We start from the raw sequence: 24,010 nt of genomic DNA, 5'->3' as shown, positions 1-24,010 counted from the left end.
TTGCTTCCATGTCTTGGCTATTGTAAATAGTGCTGTGATAAACATAGCGGTGCATATGCTTTTTTGAAGCTGAGAAGTTGTTTTTTGGGTAAATTCCTAGGAGTGGAATTCCCAGGTCAAATGATATTTTTCTTATTTTTTTATTTTGGTATCATTAATATACAATCACACAAGCAACATTGTGGTTACCAGATTCCCCCCATTATCAAGTCCCCACCACGTACCCCATTACAGTCACTGTCCATCAGTGTAGTAAGATGCTATAGAGTCACTGTCTTCTCTGTGCTATACTACCTGCCCTTTGCCCCCCCCATAAGTTATGTGTGCTAATTGTAATGCCCCTTATTCCCCTTCTCCCTCCCTTCCCACCCACCATCCCCAGTCCCTTTCGCTTTGGCAACTGTTAGTCCATTCTTGTTCTGTGAGTCAGCTGCTGTTTTGTTTTTTCAGTTTTTGCTTTGTTCTTGTGCTCCACAGATGAGTGAAATCATTTGGTACTTGTCTTTCTCTGCCTGGCTTATTTCACTGAGCATAATACCCTCTAGCTCCATCCATGTTGTTGCAAATGGTAGGATTTGTTTTCTTATTATGGCTGAATAACATTCCATTGAGCATATGTACCACATCTTCTTCATCCATTCATCTCATATCTTGGCTATTGTATATACGGCACTGATAAACATAGGGGTGCATATGTCTTTCTGAATCTGAGAAGTTGTTTTCTTTGGGTAAATTCCTAGGAGTGGAATTCCTGGGTCAAATGTTATTTCTATTTTTAATTTTTTGAGGAACCTCCATATTGCTTTCCACAATGGTTGAACTAGCTTACATTCCCATCAGTAGTGTGGAAGGGTTCCCCTTTCTCTGCATCCTTGCCAGCATTTGTTGTTCCTAGTCTTTTCAATACCGGCCATCCTAACTGGTGTGAGGTGATATCTCATTGTGGTTTAATTTGCATTTCCCTGATAATTAGTGATGTGGAGCATCTTTTCATGTGCCTGTTGGCCTTCTGAATTTCTTTTTTGGAGAAGTGTCTGTTCAGCTCCTCCGCCCATTTTATAATAGGGTTATTTGCTTTTTGGTTGTTGAGGCATGTGAGTTCTTTATATATTTTGGATGTTAACCCCTTGTCAGATATGTCATTTATGAATATATTCTCCCATACTGCAGGAAGCCTTTCTGTTCTGATGGTGTCCTTTGCTGTACAGAAGCTTTTTAGCTTGATGTAGTCCCATTTGCTCATTTTTCATTTTGTTTCCCTTGCCTGAGGAGATGTGTTAAGGAAAAAGTTGCTCATGTTTATATTCAAGAGATTTTTGTTGTCTTCTAAGAGTTTTATGGTTTCACGACTTACATTCAGGTCTTTGATCCATTCTGAGTTTACTTTTGCATATGGGGTTAGACAGTGATCCAGTTTCATTCTCTTGCATGTAGCTGTCCAGTTTTGCCAGCACCAGCTGTTGAAGAGGCTGTCATTTCCCGGTAAGAATGCCGCTCTTACAGCTTATGAAGAGGTGATGAAGACGAGCCGGAAGAACGGCCCGGTACCTAGCGTGGAGTAGTTTGTTCGCGGTGACTGATAGAGAGGATGGAGCGATTAAATGATTAGGCCTCCGGGTTTGGGATAGACTTTGATGAGCAGGGAAATCGGCGTTTTAGGGCCAAAGAGGGATGCCAAGAGTACCTGGCAACCTCAGCAAACATCAGAATTCGGAATAAATTTCTTAACTCCCCGAACCAAACTGGCAATGCCAGACCTCTGCTTCCAGGGGTCTTCAGCCCCCACGGCCCGAGCCCACTCCTCGGCGGACCTGCAGGACTCGGAGCTCGGGCCTGAGGCTCCGAAAGGAGCCAACGGGACGGCGGCAGCACATGGCAGGGTCTACCCAGGAGAAGGCCCGCATTCTGCGGAGCCAGACTGCGAGCCCGCCCGCCCCTCAGCCGCCAGGCCCCGCCCCTCTCGGCCTGAGCCCCGCCCTCAGCCCGCCCGCTCGGCCCGAGCCCCGCCCCGTCATTGGGCCTCGCCGCCGCTCCGGGGGCAGACCCCGCCCTCCCGCCACAAGCCCCGCCGCGCGCCGCCGGGCCCCGCCCCGGGCCCGCCTCGTCACAAGGCCGCGCTGCGTCTCCAGAACCGCAGGGGCAGGCCCAGCGGAACCGGCCGCCGAGCGGTTGCGGGCGCGGGCGCAGCGGCCATCGACCGCGCGGCCGCACCGCGGACACCGTGCGCACCGTCCCGAGGCGCCCCCGCGCGTGGTGAGTCCTCGACCTGAGCCCAGCATGGTGCCTACAGGCTCAGCCGCCCGGCCGCCGCCGCCCCCGCTCCCGCGCTGACCCTACGCAGCCGAGCAGCGCCACCGAGGGTCAGTCGGTCCGTCCGGTCCGGTCCGGGCGCGCGGCCCGCTCGGGGCTGAGGGCGGCGGCCGGGGTCGCGGACACGCGGCGCCAAGCGGGAGGAGGGGGCGGCGCGCCGGGGCGGTGGCGGCACCAAGGCCGGAGCGCCCCCGACCCGGCAGGAGGGCCCCCCCCTCGGCCCCGTACGGGTCCCGTGGCCGCCGCCCCCACCCGCCTCGCCCTCACGCCTGTTTTGTTCCCCCGCACGTCCTCTAGTCGCCTCCATCCCCCACACACCCCCGCATCCCGCTGTTCCTGGCGTACCCCCCGGCGGAGGGAGGGACTGGCGGGCCTGCGGCTGCAGGGGGCCCAGGGCTCTCGCTGGTCACAGATGGCGTGGGGATTTCCTGCGTTAGGAATAGCCGCCGGCTCTGGCCCCTGAAAGCGGCTTAAGGGGCGGTTGCGGAGGGGGGTCCGGGCGCAGCCCCACACCTCCCCGACCGCGCCCCCAGCTCGGATGCGGCTTCTGAGAACCTGCCAAAGCCCCAGTCCACACGCTGACAGTGGTCCCCTCCTCCATCTGTGGGGCCGGCCTGGAGCGGCCCCTTTTGAAGTCCGGCGCCCAGCCACCCGGTCCCCACCCGACTCCCCTAGCCTCTCGGCTGGGGGTGGGAGGGAGGGGCGCTCCCGACAGCCAGGGGCAAAGGTCGTGAATCCCCTCCTTCCGTCCCGGCTCCCCGCAGCAGGTGGGGCGGGCGCCCCGCCGGTTCTGGGGACCTGTCACCGCAGGGCTGTTTTCTCTCTCTCCTCTAGGGGGAGACCACAGAACCCGAGGCCATGCCCCACGAAAAGAGTTTCTTGGTGTCCGGAGACAGCTATCCACCCCTAAACCCTGGATATCCTGGGGGGCCCCAGCCCTCCATGCCTCCTTACCCTGGAGTCCCTTACCCACAGCCCCCGTTCCAGGCTGCCCCCTATGGCCAGCCAGGTTATCCCCAGGGCCCCAGCTCCTACCCCCAGGGGGGCTACCCTCAGGGCCCCTACCCGCAGGGGGGCTACCCTCAGGGCCCCTACCCGCAGGGGGGCTACCCTCAGGGGCCATATCCACAGAGCCCCTTTCCCCCCAACCCCTACGGACAACCACAGGCCTTCCCGGCACAGGACCCTGGCTGTGAGTAGTGTGACGCGGGCATGGGAAGGGCAGGGCCTCCAGGTGCCCCCGCGGGGCACTGACCCAGCGCATCCCTCTCCTCAGCACCTCATCCTGGGAACTATCACGAGGAGGGGCCCCCGTCCTACTATGACAATCAGGACTTCCCTGCCGCCAACTGGGATGACAAGAGCATCCGCCAGGCCTTCATCCGGAAGGTGAGCCTCGGCGGGAGGCCTGGGCCGGGGCCCGGCGCCGGGTGCTGTGCTGAGCCGGCGGCTCCCTCCCCAGGTATTCCTGGTGCTGACCGTGCAGCTGTCTGTGACTCTGTCCACTGTGGCCGTGTTCACGTTCGTCAGGGAGGTGAAGGGCTTCGTCCAGGAGAACGTATGGACCTACTACGTCTCCTATGCCGTCTTCTTTATCTCGCTCATCGTCCTCAGCTGCTGTGGGGACTTCCGGCGAAAGCACCCCTGGAACCTCGTTGCACTGGTAACCCCCAAACCTGAGCCCTGCCCTGGGGCCCAGCCTCCCCACCCCACGCTCCCATTCTTTGGTGCGACAGTGGGGGTGGGGGCGGTGAGCGGTTCCCTATACCTGTCTCCATCTCCCTGCAGTCAGTCCTGACCGTCAGCCTGTCCTACATGGTGGGCATGATCGCCGGCTTCTACAACACCGAGGCCGTCATCATGGCTGTGGGCATCACCACGACCGTCTGCTTCACGGTCGTCATCTTCTCCATGCAGGTGAGGGGCCTGCCGGGCAGGCTGCCAGTCCCCCTGGGCCCCGAGGCCTGTGGGGGGGCTGGCACCCAGGGCCTCCTGTCCCTCCTGTGCCCCCAGACACGTTACGACTTCACCTCGTGCATGGGCGTGCTCCTGGTGAGCATGGTGGTGCTGGTCATCTTTGCCATCCTCTGCATCTTCATCCGGAACCGCATCCTGGAGATTGTGTACGCCTCGCTTGGCGCTCTGCTCTTCACCTGCGTGAGTGAGGGGTGGGCGGCGCGGGGTGGGCCTCTGGTGGGCGGGAGGGCTTGTCCCTCAGCGCCACCCTGCTGTCATCCCCAGTTCCTGGCAGTGGACACCCAGCTGCTGCTGGGGAACAAGCAGCTGTCCCTGAGCCCGGAAGAGTACGTGTTTGCCGCGCTGAACCTGTACACGGACATCATCAACATCTTCCTGTACATCCTCACCATCATCGGCCGTGCCAAGGAGTAGCCCATGCGGGGCGCCACTCAGCTGGTGTGGCTGCCCTGGCTTCTGGCCCCCGGCCCCGCTGGCAGTGCTGTCAGTGTCTCCTCTCCCCCATCCCCGGGCCCGTCAGACCTCGTGTGTGTACACTGCAGATACTCCTGTTCATTCCCGCTCTGGCCAGCACAGCCCCTCCAGCCCTCACGTGCCGCAAAGGGCAGCAGGGCTGGGCTTCTGTGCCACCTCCTGCCCACTCACTGTTGCATGAGCCCTGTCTGCCAGCCCCACTCCAGGGTCTGGGGGCAACACCAGGTCCCAGGGGAGAGGGATTGAGCCAAGAAGTGAGGGTGCACGTCTCCCCTACTGTCCCTGCTCCCCTGCCTGGCGTAGAGCACCCCCTTCTCTTCCCACCCCCACCCTGCAAGGCTGCCCTCTTGGGGACCTGGGGGGGGGCCTGGTCCCTGCGTGCTGAGCCCTGAGGGCAGAGAGGATGGGGACATTTCTGGGGGAGCCACCTCTCTCTCCCTCTGCTAAGTTCCAATAAATGGGACCCTCTGCTCTCTGTTCTCGTCACACTTGCTGCAGGTTCCTTGTGGGGCTGTGGGCATCATCAGGGCGCTGGAGGGGCAGGGGCAGGCGGGCCGGCGGCCGTGGTGACTCCTCTCCCACCTCCTTTCCCCACCTCGCTTCCGAGTCCCTTTCAGCAGTCGCCCGGCCACGTGGTGGGGTACGGCTGCACTCCCAGAGGGGCAGGTTCTCTGACGTTGAGCGTGGTGTCTGCCAGGGAGCCAATCATCTAACCCGATGCCCAGGCTGGGCTCCCACAAAGGTCCTGCACAGCACTCCGCCCTCCTGGAGAGCTCGAGGACCTTCTGTGGCCACCCCAGCTTTGCCTACGTCCTCCTGGGGCCCGTGCTGCCTCAACTCTGCCCTCATCCACCCACCGGTTGGCTCTAGGGTGTGTGTTCACAGGTCAGTCAGCTGCCCACATCCTCGCCTTCCCCACAGACTGGTCCTTCTGCCCTGGGGCCCGGCCCTGTCAGGCTTCCTGAGCCCCATGGACCCTGCTGTCCCCACTGCTCTTCCCCTACACACCCTCCCTCCAGCGTGGCCTGAGGGCCACCTCTTGGGGCTCCTCCACCTCCTGCTCACCAGCCCATCACCCTGCTCCTTTAACTGGCCTGCACCCCAGCATCTGAGAAGGGGCCTGCTGCAAGCCAACACCCCCCCAGGTGCACAGGCACCACAGCTGGGACCTGCCCAAAGCAGGTCTGGCTGCCAAACCTGCTGCTGTGGGAGCTCCTGGGTGCCACCTGCCCAGCCATCCAGGCTGGGAATGGCGGTCCTCTCTCCTCTGTCCTGCTGTACCCTTCCTTCCTGCCCACCTTCCCCTGCCTCCAGAGGTCACCTCGTGTTCACCTGTCAGCCCACCTCTGCCAACCCGCTGCTCAGCCACCTGGTGTGTTTCCAAAACTGATCATACCACCCTGCTGCTGAAAACCCCCCTGTGGTTGCCAGTGAGATGAAGTCCATAGTCTCTGCCTGGCACACAGGCCCTGCCATCTGCCCACTGGCCGCTCCAGCTGGCCTCCCATGCTCCCCTGGCCCCTCAACCCTAGGCCTGAGCCTGTACAGCCTGGGCTACAGGCGGGCCCACTTCACTGGATGGGGGTGTGCAGTGCCTTCCCAGCCCCCCGGGCCCCTGCCTGGGGTTCTCCTTGCCCTGCTCTCAGCACACTATCCTTAATCGCTGGGCTTTGTTCACGTGCTGGGCACTGGGAAGGCGACACAGGTCCCCTCCACCTCCCCCGTTCGGCAGCCACCCCCTTGTGCAGGTGCAGCTCCTCACCCAGGGCACCGCGCCCCCAGTGCTCTGCGCAGGAACCTGCTTGGCGCAGGCCCGCCAGGATCCACCGAGGGGGAGGCCCGGCAGCTGGAGAGCACGTCAGTGAGAGGACGGGCTGAGGAGGGCTGCCCCACAGGATGTGCACCGACCGCGTTTGCTCCAGGACAAACCCTTGGCTATGCCAACGCTTGCGGGCTCCTTGGGGACCGCCAGGGTCTGGACGTGGCCAGGCCCCGGGGGCGGGGATGTAGAACAGAGACCCCTAACATGAGAGAAATGGCCAGGGACACGCACTGCTGAGGGCTCAGACCTGTCCTGTCAGCCAAGGGGGCTCGCAGGCACCAAAGCTGGGCTTCTGTTCAGGAAGATGAATCCAGCCACAGAATGGCGATTGGAAAGGCAAGCACGGAGGGGGGGGGGGGGTGCTGCTGAGACGCGCGAGACAGGCTGGGGGCGCACGTGCTGGGGGCCAGCAGCACTGCAGAGGGGGCCTGCCGTCTGCCGTGTCCCACCAGGGAGGGGAGGTGGGGCAGCTTGTCATCCGACTGGTGCGGTGAGTGTAGAAGGCGCCGACCCGCAAAGCTGGACGGAGCCACAGGGATGGCGAGGCTGGCCACGTGATTTCTCAGGTGAAGAAGGAAGCAGCCTCTGGCGGCTGGCCTGGGCCTATCAGCTAGGCCCTGGGGTTGCTGGCAGCTGGCCTGGCACCCCAGATATAGGCCCCGGAGTTGCTGGCAGCTGGCCTGGCACCCCAGATATGGACACTGGTGTTCTACCATTTGAAATAAAAATGATTTCACAAACCACCATTATCAGACAAGACTCCTCTGTGACCCAACAAGAACCAGACAGGAACAAAGCCCTTCCACGATCATGTCCGAACGCAAACACGGGGCTCGTGCAGGCCGTAAGAAGGACTGACATGCTCTGTGCTGCCTCATCCGAGCGGCTGCTGCCTCTGCAATTGACAGCCTCAGCCTGCCTCTAGTCAGCCTCCTGCTGAAGATGTGCAGAGACACTCAGACGCAGGGTGACTCCCCTTCCTGAGAGCATCCGATCCAAAGCAAAGCCCTGCTTCCCTGCCCCTCTCCAGTTCACCCCAAAGAGCCAAATCACACACCAAGTCCTTACGGCACCCCTACCCTCCAAGGCCCCCGCAGCGTGCAGCCAGCCTCACCACAGCAAGCAGAAGACCCAGTGGCTCCCGCTGGAGGGTGATGGCACGGCTCACTACTAAGGCCACAGACGGCTAATTTTTTCTTCAATCAAAAATGTTTACTGACAAGAATCACTCAATCCATGCTTGTTTTCAAGCTTAAGTGACACAAAGTGTCCACGGCTCCATGACATTCCCTGCCCTGCAGAGCAACCGTCATCAGTACAGAATCACGGGCAGTGGCCAGCATGGGCGCTGGCTCAGTTCATACCAGCAGGGGGGCCACCTGCCTTCCGACTGACCAGGGCTGTTTGCCTTCTCTGAACTGGAAGCACCTTCAGAGCAGGGACTGTGTGTGACCTGTGAGCTTTAGCACCCAGCCAGCCTGCCCCAGTTGGTGTTGGCCATAGAATGCGTGAGCTTTACAGGCAAGGAGGCACGCAGGCTTTAGCTGGCTGGGGAAGTGAGCTGCAGACTCCTGGACCTCAGCTCAGCCTCCACAGGGGTGGGAGGCGTTTCAGGAGCAAAAGCTCAGGGGAATGCGTGGAGTCACATTTGGGAGAACCAGGTGGAAAAAAGAGGATGCCTGAGAGAGCTGTGTGATCAAAAAGTCAGGTGTGGGCAGCCATGGACGGAAAGCTTGAGTCTGAACTCTACTTTTTGGGCAGTGCTGAACTGCTGGGATCTTCTCTGAGAAGCCTGGAAGTAGTTTCTGTAAAGGCAGGAAGATTGGCAAAGGACTGCAGTGATGGTGAGGCCTGGGGGGGCAGGGAGGCCTGGGCTGGGGAGCCTTGGGGGTCAGGGAGGCCTCGGGAGGGCCTGGGGGGTCAGGGAGGCCTGGGATGGGAGGCCTGGGGGGACAGGGAGGCCTGGGAGGCGGCAGGGATGGGGGGCATTGGGGGGGCAGGGAGGCCTGGGCTGGGGAGCCTTGGGGGGCAGGGAGGACTGGGGGGTCAGGGAGGCCTCGGATGGGGGTCCTGGGGGGGGAGTCCTGGGATGGGAGGCCTGGAGGGGGCAGGGAGGCCTGGAATGGGGGTCCTGGGGGTGCAGGGAGGCCTGGCCCCAGTGCCGCAGCCATGCAGCACCTCCGCATGGGCCCAGACACTGCTTCCCAGGTAGCAGGCCTGCGCCCCACCCAGACATCCAGCGTTCTCAGCGTCACCTTTGTCTGGGGCTTGTAGGGCTCTGGAGACCTTTCCGAGGGCCCCAAAGGCAAGCAACCCCTCCCACACACTCCAGATCCTTGGTGCAGCACCATCTTCACTGCTGAACACTGCCTCTTCCTCCAGGGTCCTCGCCCTGACCCACCTCGGCATCATCCACCGCTCCCTGTTGCCATGGCAACTCCCCAACCTTTAGACTCTCTTGCAGCAGCTCCATTCCACAGTCCTCCGTCCCACCAGGCAGCTTTTGCTGGTACCCGGCAGTCTTCTGGTTCTGGGAGGACTCGAGCACTGGGCTCAAGATCCTCCTCTCTACTGCAGAATCCTGCCCACTGCTGTCATGACCCTGGGGCATCTCAGCTTCTATCTCCAGGCTGCCCCTCCCTCTGAGCCCTCCTGCCAGCTCAAGGCCACAGCCTTAGTCTCCAGCCACCACCAGTACTGCCAGCAAAGAGGGGTGTCACTCCCCATTTAAATGCTTTCCAGACTTGTGGTCTGACCAGGGATCCAAACCCCCACTCTGAATGCATAAAACTGCTAGATAAAATACTTTTAAGCTTTTAAATATACTGTAACTCCAAGGGAAAATCCCAGGGCAAAATACCTCTGAAACCAAAATCAGTCAAAGGGAGAAATAAAGTTTAAGAAACCTGTTTATGTATGTGGTGAGGACTTGATAATGGGGGGAATCTAGTAACCACAATGTTGCTCATGTAACTGTATATTAATGACACCAAAATTTTTTTAAAAGTAAAAAAAAAAGAAACCCGTTTATTTCTTACAAGCAGTGGTCCCGTCTCTCTCTTGACCTGGCTGCAGCAGAAAAGAGCTCCACCCAACCTCTGCAGTCCAGATAAACCCTCCCACGCCCTTGTAATCACCTATTGATATGTAGATGAACTAATTCTATCCACCCCTGAGAAACACCAATTGATATGCAGATGCACGAAAGCCAGACGAGACATTCTGGAAATAGTGCAATTTTACCCACAGCCCACCCCTCCAGAAATCTTGCCTCACAATCTCCACATTCCCCCTCTTCCGCAATGGCCCTTGGGTGAGAAAACAGAAGCATTGTGATCAGGCTAATAACATACAATAGCAACAGCAGTAAAATTACGATAATCCTCAAGCTGGAGGCTTTGCCTAGAGTCAAAGCCCTATGCAGGTGGAGTCCATATCTCGCCCATCCCACAGGCAGTCACTAGCTAAACAGGTAGGCAGTTCAGAGCAATCACCACACAGCAGCTGCCACCAGGGGCGCATCCAGGCCACAGGACTGTAGAAGAAAATAACCTTCAGGGCAAGAAGACACATGTTTTAATGACACCAGCATAGACAAATCTTGTCCATCAGGTAGGATACGTGCAAGAGAGGGGTCCTGTGACAGGACAATGGCAGGAATGGGATCTCGTCCTGGTCTAGTGTACCAGACTTTCACCCCATTCCCTGTGGGAGTTACAGGTGGGTCAGTATATAGGGCTATGGGAGGTGCATGCACTGGCCATAAAGATAAAACAAAACTTCTCTGCAAGATGCTCTTACCTCCCAGACGTTCTGGGTACACTACAGTGATCTTTGGGGGCCACTCTGCTGTTACTCCAGGAACACACAGGAGGCCATCTTCCAGGACTTTTCCCCAAGGTGCCAGACGGGCCAGCCATCACTGGTCCATGTGTCGAAATGTCCAAGGCCAGGTCCATTCAACAGTGTCTCCAGGAATTGGTGCAGTTGGGGCTGGCAGCAGAAGGCAGCTCTCCTGGCCATACCCTCCTCTTTGGTTTGCACACACAGTTATATAGGGGAGGCAGCAAGGTGTGTGAGTGTATCCACAGGGCTCAAGGCTCCTTTTCAGGGATTCTCATTCAAATGCTGCAGCACCATCCATAAACGAACTGACCAGCCCCGTAGACTATTGGTGTCTGACTTCGGGCCAGATTTCAACAAACCGCTGTGCCTCTCTATCACGCCTGCCCCAGTAGGATTATATGGCACATGAAGCTTCCACTTTATTCCTAATTGCGCCCATCCTTGCAACACATGTCCAGTAAAGTGGGAGCCTTGACTGATCTCAATCACCTGCGGCCGGCCATAGGCTGCAAAGAGATGCTCCAGGCCCCTCTGGGTGGCTTGCTGATCTGCAATATGTGCAGGAAAAGCAACAAACAGGCCAGTAACTGTGTCCACACAAGTCACGGCATACCGATATCCTTCTGATGTGGGCAGAGGCCCAATGCAGTGTATCTGCCACCTGACGAGGGGTATTGGCCCCCTTACTATTGTCCCATGTTGCTGTGGGACTTGGTGTAAGTCCCTCTCAGAGCACACAAGGCACTCCTTCCGGGCTCTGCTGACTTCTTCAAAGCTCAGTGGCAAGCCCCACCTATGGGCTACAGCCCACATTGTCTTTTGCCCCGTGTGCAACAAACATTGGTATAGCCATTGGGCCACATCAGAGGCAGGCTTTCCTTCTAGCCAGCACACTGGGGCCAGTGTGTCTGCTCCATCATTCCCTGGGGATGCTGAAGGCAAATGGCTTGTCACATGATATACGGTAACAGTCTTAGTCTGGCCAGAGGCCCATAGGACTTGCCACAACTCTCACCCCCAAAGGGGCTGGTGACCAACCATCCAGTTGGCATGGTACCATGTCGATAGCCATAGGGTAAAGCCCCGATAGACGGCCCAGCTGTCAGTGCAGACAACTATGGGGGAGGGCTCCTGGGTGATCATGAGCCATACTGCCCGCAACTCAGCCCACTGGCTGCTCTTCCCCTCTCCATCCTCCATCCATGTTGTCTCAGTCTTGGGATGGAAAGCCACAGTCATCCACTTCAGGGGCTGCCCATGACTGGAGCCATCTGTGTACCAAGCATCTTCAGGTATAGGGGCTTTTCCCTCCTGATAAGGAGTCTCGGCTACCAAGGGCTCAAAAGCAAGTTCTTCCTGCTTTCCACTGGTATACGTCACTGGCCTCAATAAGAGTTGGAGTTTTCCACTCAAGGAGCTAGTAGAGAGGGCACTGCACTGCTGTAAATATGCGCCCCATTTGGCCAGTGTACATGTCTGTGCCACACCACTCCATGGCCTTTGGGTCCAGTCTTGCACCCACCCCACGATGAGATAAGTGGTTATTACCTTGGTTGGAGCTGTTCCGGCAATGGGCTCCGCAGCAGCAAGGCGTGGTGCACAGCAGCCAGTTGCTTCTCTATTGAGGTGTACCGGACCTCTGCTCCTTTCCATAGTTGTGACCAGAATCCAGTGGGTTGGCATGTCTATTCAAGCGGCTGCCAAAGACTCCATCCTTAACCATCCTTGGTTACAAGAACATCTAGCTCACAGGGCCTTGGTGAGTCCATTATGTTCAAGGCCTGTATGGCCTTGACTGCCCACTTGGCAGCAGTAAAAGCAGCTGCACATGTCCTACCCCAGTCCCACCTGATGCCCTTTCGTGCCCACTGGTATAAGGGCTTCAGAATTTGTGCCAAGAGCAGGATAAACACTCTCTGGTAGCCCAAAAGACCCCAAAACTCTTATAATACTGCCCCAGTGGTAGGGGTGGGGAAGGCCTGGACCTTCTCTATAACTGGTTCAGGAACAACTTTAGTTTTACCTGACCAGACAACCCCCAAGAATTTCACAGACAAACCGGGTCTCTGAACCCTGGTGCTGTTCACAGCCCATCCTTTTTCCTGCAGACGTTGCAACAGTCTAGGAACTGCCCCTCCTAAACCTGAAAGAGAATCAAATGTGAGCATAACATCATCAATGTAGTGATACAACTGCACTGTTTGTGGTTTCCTCCGTGTGGCCAAGTCCTGGGCTACAAGTCCGTGACAGATGGTGGGACTGTGGAGGTATCCCTGTGGAAGGACAGTGAATGTCCACTGCCGGCCTTCCCACGTGAAGGCAAACTGTTCCTGGCTTTCCTGTGTCAATAGAGAAGAAAGCATCAGCAAGGTCTACTGCATAATGATACGTTCCCAGCTCTTGGCTGAGGGTGTCCAGAACATCTGCTATAGAGGGGACAGCAGCATGCAAAGGGGGTGTGACTTTATTCAATTCCCTGTAGTCCACAGTCATATGCCAGGAGCCGTCTGGCTTTCTCACTGGCCACACTGGGGAATTAAAAGGACTATGAGTGGGCTTTATGATGCCCACCCTCTCCAACTCCTGTAGGGTTTATCCAATTTCCTTTTGCCCCCCAGACAATTTATACTGCTTAGTATTTGTCACCTGCCAAGGTACAGGCAGAGCTACAGGTGGGTGCTTAGCCTGTCCCCTCAGAACTGCCTTTACCACACGTACCCTCAGTCTGAACTCACCTGCGGTGGTCTGTAACCACAGGCCCTGCAGGATATCTACCCCCAAAATATATGGTCAATTAATACATGATAAAGGAGCCATGGACATACAATGAGGAAATGACAGCCTCTTCAACAGCTGGTGTTGGCAAAATTGGACAACTACACGCAAGAAAATGAAACTGGATTACTGTTTAACCCCATACACAAAAGTAAACTTGAAATGGATCAAAGGCCTGAATGTAAGTCATGAAACCATAAAACTCTGTGAAGAAAACATAGGCAAAAATCTCTTGAATTATAAACATGAGCAACTTCTTCCTGAACACATCTCCTTGGGCAAGTGAAACAAAAGCAAAAATGAACACATGGGACTACATCAAACTAAAGAGCTTCTGTACAGCAAAGGACACCATCAGTGGAACAAAAAGGCATCCTACAGTATGGGAGAATATATTTGTAAATGACATATCCGACAAGGGGTTAACATCCAAAATAAATAAAGAACTCATGTGCCTCAACACCCAAAAAGCAAATAACCCCATTAAAAAGCGGGCAGAGGATATGAACAGACACTTCTCCAAAGAAGAAATTCAGATGACCAACAGGCACGTGAAAAGATGCTCCACATTGCTAATCATCAGAGAAATGCAAATTAAAACCATAGTGAGATATCACCTCACTGATGGCCAACATCCAAAAGACAAGGAACAACAAATGCTGGTGAGGATGTGGAGAAAGGGGAACCCTCCTACACTGCTGGTGGGAATGCAAATCAGTTCAAGCAATGTGGAAAGCAGTATGGAGGTTCCTCAAAAAACTAAAAACAGAAATACCATCTGACCCAGGAATTCCACTCCTAGGAATTTCCCAGAAGAAAACAAGATCCCAATTCAAAAAAGGCATATGCACTCCTATGTTTATCGCAGCACTATTTACAATAGCCAAGACATGGAAGCAACCTAAGTGTCCATCAGTAGATGAATGGATAAAGAAGATGTGGTACGTATACACAATGGAATATTATTCAGCCATAAGAAGAAAACAAATCCTACCATTTGCAACAACATGGATGGAGCTAGAGGGTGTTAGGCTAAGTGAACTAAGCCAGGCAGAAAAAGACAAGTACGAAATGATTTAATTTCCCTCATTTGTGGAGTATAACAAAGCAAAACTGAAGGAACAAAACAGCAGCAGATTCACAGACTCCCAGAAGGGACCAGAGGTTACCAAAGGGAAGGGGTGTGGGAGGGCGGGTGGAGAGGGAGGGAGAAGGGGATTGAGGGGCGTTATGATTAGCACACACGGTGTGTGGGGTCACAGGGAGGACAGTACAGCACAGAGAAGACAAGTAGTGACTCTGTGGCATCTCCCTATGCTGATGGGCAGTGGGCGTGGGGGGACTTGATACTATGGGTGAGTATAGGATGCAGTGTTTTCATGTGAAACCTTAATTAAAAAAAAAAAAGAGAGAAAAAGAAAAAGGCACATCTCTGCTGCTCGTGAGTTATATTCCTACCCTTTTGAGCAGATGGGTGCCAAGGGTGGCCTCTGGTTATCTTGTCCGGGGGCTGGATGTTTAGTGGACTGAGAAGACTCCCCGGTGGATACCACAATGGGCGTTTCACAGAAGAGTAAGCACAAATGGCTATGAAACATGATGAAAAATTCACCTTGTAAATTATCAAGGAAATGTAAGTCCAGTCCTAAGAGTGCTTAGCACAGAGTGAGCACCCAGTTAATATTTTATTGAATAACTGACTAAAATCAAGACCATAGTGAGATACCGGTTAACATCCGTTCAACTGGAGAAATAAGTCTTGACAATATCAAGTATGGAGGATCTTTACACATTGTGGGTAAGCAAGTCAGTTAGTCAATTGGCATTATCCTATGAAGTTGAAGACTTACACTTCTATGGCCCACAATTCTACTATTAGGTATGTCCAAGATTAACTTCTGCACATGGATGCCTGTGGATATGTAAAAGAATGTTCAGTGTCATTGTTCATTATTAGCAAAAACCTAGAGGCAACCCACATGTCCAGAGACAAGTTTATGGACATAAAAACTGTGGTTATGTGCACAGAATGGGAGTGTCCAACGACAGGACCGGGCGGCCACACCACGGAACGATATTAATGTGATCTTATTCTCTGATCACCAGGTTAGAAAATTAAAAATTAACAATAAGATAATAAAAAATACATTTGGAAACTAAACTATTATTTGTTGGTTGTGCTTTGAAGATGGAGTGTTTCTCAGCGGGGACACAGGTCTGAGGACTGCAGAACTGCCTGCCTGGCATAGCACAGGAGGGCTTAGCATTTGGGGCCATGGCCCCCAATCCTTGTGACGGCCAGAAGAGCCCCCACACACTCCTAGAAGTCAGGCCCTGGGTAGGGCGAATGGGCAGCTCACCCTCATGGGATGCGGCCCCCACTCTGCACGTCAGTTGTACCGAACCCCGATTTCAGGTCCTTGCATTTCCCCCCAGCCCCCCGCCCCGTTCCCACCTCACATTCCTTCAGTGGCTGGCTCCTTCTTAGGAATTAGGTTCTTATAAGTCCTTTCCTGGGGTGCTCCCCAGCCCCCCTGCCAGGGCTAGATGCCCTCTGCCTTGGCTCCCCAGCAGAGCCCTTGCCCACTGCATGATCACCACCTGTTTGCTGACCTGGGCACCCCACTGCTTTGTACTTCTCTGTAACAGCTGTGGTGCCACCTCGATGCCAAGCACAGTGTATGGCACATGATGCGCCCAGTAAATCTAGTCCTCACTGAGTTGCCTCACATGATAGACAGCATGGGGCACTAAGTTGGATGCACAGGTAAGGGTGGGATGGAGAAGATTGCTCAAGGGGCAGGTGACACCCCAAGGAAAAGAATCAGCCTCCCCACAGGTGAGCCGCTCCCTGATGCCAGTCTCAGGACCTGGCTTTCAGCTCGTAGGAAAGATGGTGGTCACCATTCTGCACCCCTCTTTCCACCCCCAGTGCCACTGTCCTAATTGTGCACCACCCCCAATCCCATCTGGGCCTCTGCAAGATCCTGAACACAACGTCCCCACCGGCAGGCGCAAACTAGGCATACAGGTGATGCCACACGCCCAGCTTAAAGCCCTCCCAGGACTGTCCTGAGTCAGTCCAAGGCCGGGAGGATGGTCACAGAGTGGGGAGGTCTGGGGTCCTCCTGGTGGTGCTTCATGGACCTCTGCCCACCCACTGTCTCCAGTCCCCGGCATCCCTCCCCTCTCCCCTGCCTGCAGTGTGGAGTCAAACGGAGCTGATGCCCATCCAGCACTTGCTATGAACTTGCCTGCCTCTGTCGCATAGACCTGCGTGCCAGCCTGCTCTGTATAGGTACTGGGTGCAGGTCCAACAGGCGGCAGCCTCCCTCCCCAGCTCTGCCTGGCCTTTCCGGCTCACATCACCTTGCCCCGCCATCCCCTGGCTCTGAGGACTCTGCCCCTCATCCCTAGCTCTCAGCCAGTGCGTCCCCCAGAGGCTCCACAGCCACCTCTGCCCCCAGCCCCCTGCTGCACCTGCACAGCCCTCACCCTCCTGCCGCTTTCCCAGAGCAGGTGCATGCACACATGCACTGTGTGCCCAGGGCTTCAAACACATCTGCTCACAGCTGGGACCTGCCCCAGTCTTTGGTTGCTGAGTGACAGATAAACCAGGTAAGTGCTGTGCCACAGGTGAGGAGTCTGCGGCTCACGGAGGTTAAATAACCAGCAGAGTGGCAGCTGGTCACACGGGGTCCAAGCCACACAACAAAAACCCAAAGACTCGGGGGAAACATGGAGCTGGAGGCGCGCCACACAGAAGCCTCGCCAGGAACACACCTAAACATGCCGGGGGCCTGATAAACTCGACAGAGCAGCCTGCACGTGAAAGTCAGCTGGGGAGCACAGATGGCCGCACGGGCTCGGCTCCTCGCTACAAGAGGGCCTGAAGCCCATCAGCAAGGGGCCGTGGGTTACTGTGCAGTGGTGCGTGGTCGGATGCAAGCCCGTGACGGGGTGAGGGTGGTGTGGCTCAGCACACACGGCACCACGAGAGCCAGGTGCGCCCGGGGGTCTGCAGAGCCGGTGTGCACCTGCTGCTCTGGCCCGTTCAGCCGGGTGCGGTTTTTGCTTTATGCTTCCACCCAGCACTTCTTGAGGCAAAACTGCACAGAAAGGAAATTTACCTTAGGCTGAATTGTTTCCAAGTATGTCAGTCACGTTGAAACAAGTTCACATTTTCAAAACAAGTATTATGGCAAAACTGAGGTATTTTAGGATGCCCTCCTGTGACCAGCTTTGTCAGCAACACGACAAGCAAAGAGTCCAGACTCCTCCTCACTAGAAAACTACAGCCCACCATTCCTCAAGCGTGACACCCAGGGGACCAACAGGCTGAGAGCGGTGTGGGGCTAGGGTCTCCCCTCTAAGGAATGCAGTGGGACGCTGGCAGCATCACAGGGGGCAGCACTGATTGGCCTAAGCAGGTGCCCATCACCACCGCCCAGCAAGCGAGCTTACATCTAGAAAGGTCTGTGTCGGAATCCCAGGGCTCCCAGAGAGTCGAGGGAGCTGGGGTTTGGGAAAGTCTTTCCTTTGGATCTGGCTAAAGGAGGGGGAAGAGAAGAGACGGGCTGCTAAGACAGGGCAGAGAAGACCTCACGCCTCCCCCCAGGGGCAGGCCTGCCACTGAGGTCTGGCTGGAATCCAGACCAGGAACAAGCAGGCTGGGAAGCCGATCCCAGGTCCAGAGCCCAGCCCCCCAGCCCATGGCTAACATGCAGGCATGGGGGCCAGAGCAGCCTCTGGCCAGGGTCAGGGAAGCCTGAGTGGCTGCAGAGGGTCACTGAATGCCCTACAGGTGGGCTCTCATCCTGTGCCAACCCCATTATGTGAGACTCGGCTGGGCAACCTCATCAGGACGGCCGCACGTCTGTGGGTCTTGAGGCAGCCGCGCTCCATGTGCTGGATGGCTGTGTGGGGTGCAGGCTGGACAAACCGCTCCCAGCAACTGCTTAGCAACAGGATGCCATGTGCTGCAGGCCTGAGGCTGAAAAAGCAGCCACGGGGGAGCAGGACCAAAGGGACCACATGGCCGGTACTGCTGGGAGGTGCCTCCCAGAACCCCTGTGTGTGTGACAGGAGGTAGAAGGGGTGTGGACAGAGAGCTCCAGGTTAAAGATCCCTGTTCTCAGCACCTTTATGCCTGAAGAGGATGGCTTTACAAGAAAGTTGCTAAATCCCAAAGAATCCCAAGCCAAGATGGAAGCAAAAGTCCCTGAAGGCCTTGCCAAGCTGGTGTGCTGAGCTGAATCTAATGAGGCAAATCTGAATGGAGACAAACTGAGCAAAGCCAGTGACCCAAGACCAGAAGTGGGGTGATATGAGCCAGCACAAGCCAGAGAAAAAACACTGCGGGTCTCTCTGCAGTGAATTCCTAATGAGCACATGAATATGCAACCCTACAGGATGCCAGGAGGCTCCTGCCAGGCCCTACCTCCCTGCAGGCAGGAGCTGGGCGGTTCCTAAGCGATGCTGCCCACGAGCTCAGGGGAAGAGCTGGACAGAAGGCAGCGGAGGGCGGCCCGCCACCCCTCCGCCCCCAGGCACAGGACCCAAGTCCACGTGGACACACTTTTTAGAGGAAGCCCTTGTTCTCCCCCAAACTCAGTTGGGTGTCAAAGGACACGTGCATTCATGATAGAACAAAAGATAAGGAAATTAGATAAGAATGAAGGGGGAATAGGAGCAGAGACCGCAGATGAGGCCTAGAACCAGGGAACACAGAGGAGGAGGAGGCGGCTGAGGCTCAACATCCCCAAGTCTGCAGAGCAAGCCAGCAAGCTGGAAACAGCAGGATTTCTCGGACAGCGTTGAGGCGAATTCCTTCTTCCCTGAAAATTCCGTTTGCAGCTCTTAGGGCCTTTGACTGGGTGAGGCCCACCACATGAGTGAGGCTAACCGCCTTTACTCAAAATCAACTAACCGTAGATGTTAATCACATCTACAACACATCTCCACAGCAATGTCTAGACTGGTGTTTAACCAGACACCTGGGCACCACGGCCCAACCAAGCTGACACATAAAATCTAAGCATCAGACATATCAGCCCGAGGAGAGGCCGACACTGGGGCAGGACCGGGTGGTCGAAGAGGACCGAGAAGGCCGAGAGCTCACGGTCACTGCTGGAGGAAAGCTCGGCAGATGTTCTATAGACGGAGGGTGTGAGAGATCAACCCAGGTCCCCAGGGCCAGAGCGACTCTGCTGGGATACGGCCAGGGGCACAGAGGAGGGTGGGGCAGGCCCCACTGTGAGGTCCAGATGGAATGCTCAGCTCAGACCCACCTCAGCCCTGGCTGACCTCCAGCCCTGTCCTCGCCCACCCATGCCTGGCCAGCAGCGTGCCCTCTGGCTTACACCCAGACGAACCAGCTCCCCGTTTGAGAGCAGATGCCCACAGAGCCAGTGGACGTCATGAGGACACGGCCTCCCTTGACTTCCAAGGTCCAGCCACAGAGTTCCCTGTGCAGACAGCTCCTAAAAAAGGGAGTGGGAGTATGATGAGGACTCAGAGGGCTGAGCCCCTGGAGCCTTCAGGGTCATCTTAGGTCACTGAAGGGCATAGCCAGGCAGACGCAAGGAACCCAAGACTAGAGGTGTGGGCACAGAGGTGGCATCGCCCAGAGACTTGGAATACAGGAACAGTCTACAGAAAAGAAAGCCCCAAGCTGGAGGGGGCCAGGACGAGGGAGCCTTGGGCTGACAGTCAGAGAAAGGCCCTGAGCTCCTGGCGTCAGAAGAAAGCAGGGCCCAGTGTCCAGGTGTCCAAGCCAGAATGTCCCCAGGAAGGGGCAGACAGACTGGATCCAGGTGTGCACAACACCCCAAGGAAAGGGCGTCCTAGCCAGGAAGACAGGCTGCAAAATGCCCTTCAAAAGATATTCACCTGCCCGCACTGCTCCAGGCCCCTGTTGCACAGCTGCCACCCTCACTGTAAAGCAGGGTCACCCTCACAGCAGTGCCAGGGCCAGGTGCGTGATGCAGGGCGCATCGTGGGGGCAGCCTGGAGGCCTAGAGGAAGCGTCACAGGTGAGGCCCCTTGAGAGTGAGGCTAGCAGGACAGAGAACGGCCCAGCCCAGCCCAGGAGCAGGCAGGGCCTGTGCACGGCCTGGGCAGCCAGAAGGGCATTGGGGGGGGCACAGCCGCTGACCTCACAATACCAGGGCCCACTGGGCCAGCCCGACAGCTTCCAAACTCCTGCACCCTCCTCCACCCGGGCAAGGCCCGGGGCCCTGGGCAGCCTCCAGGTAAAGTGTCCCCCGTGGGCCGCGCCTTCCCCACAGCCCTGGGGCATGTCTCTGCTCACCAATTATGAGGGGCTTCGGTATCAGATCGAGAGGCTGGTACGGGAGAATGAGGAGCTGAAGAAGCTGGTGCGGCTCATCTGCGAGAACCGCGAGCTGAAGTCAGCGATCAAGACACAGGCGGGTGGCCTGGGCATCAGCGGGTTCACCAGTGGACTTGGTGAGGCGGCAGGCAGCCCTTCCCAACGCCAGAGAAACTGTAAGAGGCCCGAGGTCAAGGAGGGGCTGGGGGGCTGCTCGGAAGAGGAGAGCCTATTTGTGCTGGGGCCTCAGGCCCTCCTAAGGAGGGGGCCGTGGATGTGACAAACCCATGAGACAGGGCCCCAGCAGGCGGTGGGGGGACACAGGACCACAGGCATGTGGGCAAAACCAGGCCCCGCCATCTACCTCGTGTGGGAGCCCCCCCCACACACCCTCCCACCTCTCCTCGGCGGGGCCGCCAGGCGGCTCCAGCTGCGGAGTCCCTGCTCAGGAACCCCAAGCTCCTGCCCTGCTGGGGCCAGTGTGTCCCTCGTCCCCAGCCTCCCCGCCCCCCTCCCCCGTTACTCTCTACTCAGAGGTGGCCAGCAGGCTATCACACACCCAAGCCTAGAAGCCAAGGGCAGACCAGGACCGAAGCCCGGGGTGAGGGTCATGGCTGCGGCAGGGCCCCACAGGGTGAGGGGGGGCAGGTGAGCAGCGAAGGGAGCAGCATCTAGGTGGTGGTCCGTGGGGCCGGCCTGGGGGCCGCTCGCAGGCCAGGGGGCCAGGGGCTGCACAGCCAAGTGTGGCAACAGGAACCAGGGGGTGGGGACGCTGCCAGAGCAGGAAGCTGTGGGCAGAGCAGCTGGCACACTGAAAGTATTGGGGGTGGCCAAGTCCCAGGGGTGGCAATAGGGGTCTGTGTTGGTTAAGGGTACACAGGGTGAGTGGGTGATGAGAAGCTGGTGGCTGTCACATCTACAGCCCAGCTGCTCCCTACCATGTTCTTCCTGCCCTGGAGATGGCTGACTTCTCCACGTGTGCCCAGGGTCCACCCATCCCTGCAGTGACCTGCGTCACCGGCCCTGCGCCTCACCCACCCTGCTGAGCCCCTCCCCACCCACCCATCCATAATCAGGCCTGAAAATACCCTCCTTCTGTGAGAGGAGGTCTCTGCCTCTTATGCTTCTACAGCTTGGGACTGGACCAACACTCTGCTGTTCTAGAAAGATCTCAGGTGGCTTCCTAAGTGCCACATCCTTCTCACCCTCTGCACAGCATCTGGGACTCATGACCCTCCTCCGAGTTCCAAGGGTGCCTTTGGTGGGTCGTCCACCCCCAGCTCAACCCCTGCTGCCCCAGGCTGGCTCTGGCCCTGCCCTCCACCCCTACCACCCTACTGCCCAGCTCAAAGCCATCTTCCCTCTTGAGAGCTGCCTCCCCCAGTGCCTGCACACTGGGTTTCCTGCCATCCCACCTGGCTCTTCATCCACAGCCCCCCTTACTGATCACAAGCACACAGGCGCCTCTCGTTTCAAAGGTTATGCTGCAAATGACTCGAGATGACATGGCGGCAAAAACACACGTGGGGAGGGATGATGTATAAGAAATTTTCCCAGTTTTAGGAACTAGAATCTGTTTTCCTACTCCCAGGTTGACCAAGCAGGCCTCCTGCATTTAGGCCTGATTCTTAAGAGAGTTCTTGGACCACTTCAGGTCTTCCAACTCCTGAAAGGCGACCTTACAGTTAGGAAAGGCTAACTGTATGTGAGCCCAGACGGTGGTGAAGGGGAAGGGGGCATTTCAGAAGGACCAGCCTGTGCAAAGACCTGGATTTGGGGGTGGCAGGAATGAGAACTAGATTCGGGCGGTTAAAGCCCAGGCTGTGTGTGTGTGTGTGTGCGCGCGCATGTGTGAGAGTACGTGGGTGTGTGGGGTGTGAGCACGACTTCAGTTGCCTGTCTGCCATCTGAACTGTTAGCTGGGTGGGGAGGGGGCTGTGTGTGAGCACATGAATGTGGTATTCAAGTGCATGTGGTCCATGAGTGTGCAGTGAGACGTGTGCATGTGTATTGTGGATGTGTGGGGGTGCGAGCATGTGTGGGGTATGAGTATATGAGTATGGGGCTGTCAAGGGATATGAGTGGGAAGTGTGTGAGGCTGCAGTCCGTGTGGCATGTTTTGTGAGCTGCTGGGTGGGATACATGTGCTCATGGTGTGTGTGTGCCAGCAAGTGAGTGTGATGTTCAGACGTGTGGGCATATGTGTGGGGTGTGTTCACATGCACTGGCACCAGTGAGAACTGAACAGAGGTCAGCAGGGGTCAGATCCAAGGGTCGCAAGGGCCTCGCCAGGCTGTGGACTTGCTCCTGAAGGCGCCGAGCAGACCTGGTGGCTCCTGGCAGAATGGCCACGTCTGAACCGCGGCAGCTCCTTCCAACCGCTGCTGGGACAGGATCCCAGGACAACGAGCAAGCAGGGAGGGGGTTAGACTGAGGCCACCGCGGTCAAGGGCAGGCGATGGCGGCACAAACCAGGCACAGAGAATCGCTCTGAGTTACTATGAGAACTAGTTGCTTGGTTGCGAGGGATGAAGAGAGTCTAGAATACCTGTGCTGAGATGGCGGGGTGGCTGGCGCCGCTTCCAAGTCCACAGGGCTCTCTGTCCCCAGCCCAGCCGCGGTGGGTCCCCAGGGCTGCCTTCCCTGGCCACTTCCTCACTTGGCCTCTGCCCATTCCCTGTGCCTGGCCGTCCCCCGTCTGCTGAGCACAGCAGGGCCTCCCAAGCCCTCTAGCGCAGAGCCCGGGCCCATCCCCACTTCGGAAGAACAGGAGTTGCAGCTTGGCCTTGCAGCGAGCCGCAGGCCCCTGGCCAGGCAGCACCTCCCAGGTGAGAAGACACACACAACATCCTTAGGCAGCAGCCTCCAGGAGGCACTAGCCATGAGCTGGAAGCTCGGAGGAAAGGTCAGGGCTGGAGAGAAGATGCAAGGGTTGTTGATAACTGAAGTCACAGAAAAGGTGAGACCGTCTGGGAAGAGAGGGAACAGTGAGAGATGCAAGGACAGGCCTGAGTCAGGACAGGCAGAGACACTGGCAGAGGGGCACACAGACAGCCAGGGGACCTCGAATCGTAATGTCACGGAAGCCCACAGCCTCCTAGGGGACGGCGTTAATACAGGCTGCTGAGGTCCACCCACAGCCTTAGTAACTTGGTGTTAATTACCTGGGTTAGCGTGACCTCCCAGCACAGGTGCGGAGCCCCCAGAGCAGAGGGCAGAGGGCATGAGGAAATGCAGAAGGCAGGTGGCCAGCTTGCCGTTCTGGATGTCACCTGGGGCTGGGGTCCAGCGCTTCTTCTCCAGACAACAGAGGCCCAAGTGTGTTTATATGTTGAGGGAAGGGGCCAGGGGAGATCGCTGGAAGGTCTGGAAGAGAAGGGGGCACGTTAGAGAGCCCAGAGTGGGGGGCTGCCCTGGCCTCTGAGAGGAACGGGGAGGGCGGGCCAGGGCTGGGGCAGTGCGCGCGGCAGGTG

General features: G+C 56.9%; 2 protein-coding genes and 1 long non-coding RNA gene across 4 annotated transcripts in view; 2 read left to right on the top strand and 1 right to left on the bottom strand.

Annotated features, from left to right (window-relative positions):
• The first annotated feature begins 2,095 nt into the window (after positions 1-2,095).
• GRINA (glutamate ionotropic receptor NMDA type subunit associated protein 1) lies at positions 2,096-4,878 on the top strand. The gene is made up of 7 exons (XM_036923175.2): positions 2,096-2,253; positions 3,145-3,502; positions 3,587-3,699; positions 3,773-3,973; positions 4,099-4,227; positions 4,324-4,467; positions 4,552-4,878. Exons 2-7 carry the CDS (start codon positions 3,169-3,171, stop codon positions 4,699-4,701), a joined length of 1,071 nt encoding a protein of 356 aa, XP_036779070.1. The 5' UTR covers positions 2,096-2,253; positions 3,145-3,168; the 3' UTR covers positions 4,702-4,878.
• A 3,192-nt stretch (positions 4,879-8,070) lies between these two features.
• Positions 8,071-24,010, bottom strand: part of LOC118931048 (uncharacterized) — a 16,733-nt gene continuing 793 nt past the window's right edge. Inside the window, exons 3-6 of one of the 2 annotated variants that reach the window (XR_008996093.1) lie at positions 23,702-23,903; positions 20,517-20,711; positions 8,985-12,126; positions 8,071-8,388 (exon numbers count right to left, since the gene is read on the bottom strand). This is a non-coding gene — a long non-coding RNA (uncharacterized LOC118931048). Of the gene's footprint in view, positions 8,389-8,984; positions 12,127-20,516; positions 20,712-23,701; positions 23,904-24,010 lie in introns of those variants that run through there. The other variant, XR_008996092.1, reaches the window with a different exon arrangement.
• The window catches only part of SPATC1 (spermatogenesis and centriole associated 1), a 20,175-nt gene continuing 16,667 nt past the window's right edge, over positions 20,503-24,010 (top strand). Inside the window, 1 exon segment of the mRNA XM_036923147.2 lies at positions 20,503-20,713. Within this exon segment, the coding sequence (XP_036779042.2) occupies positions 20,503-20,713 (211 nt within the window).

This window comes from Manis pentadactyla, chromosome 3 (genome assembly GCF_030020395.1).
Source record: "Manis pentadactyla isolate mManPen7 chromosome 3, mManPen7.hap1, whole genome shotgun sequence".
In the NCBI taxonomy this organism is placed as follows: domain Eukaryota; kingdom Metazoa; phylum Chordata; class Mammalia; order Pholidota; family Manidae; genus Manis; species Manis pentadactyla.
This window is presented reverse-complemented; position numbering and strand designations above follow the sequence as displayed.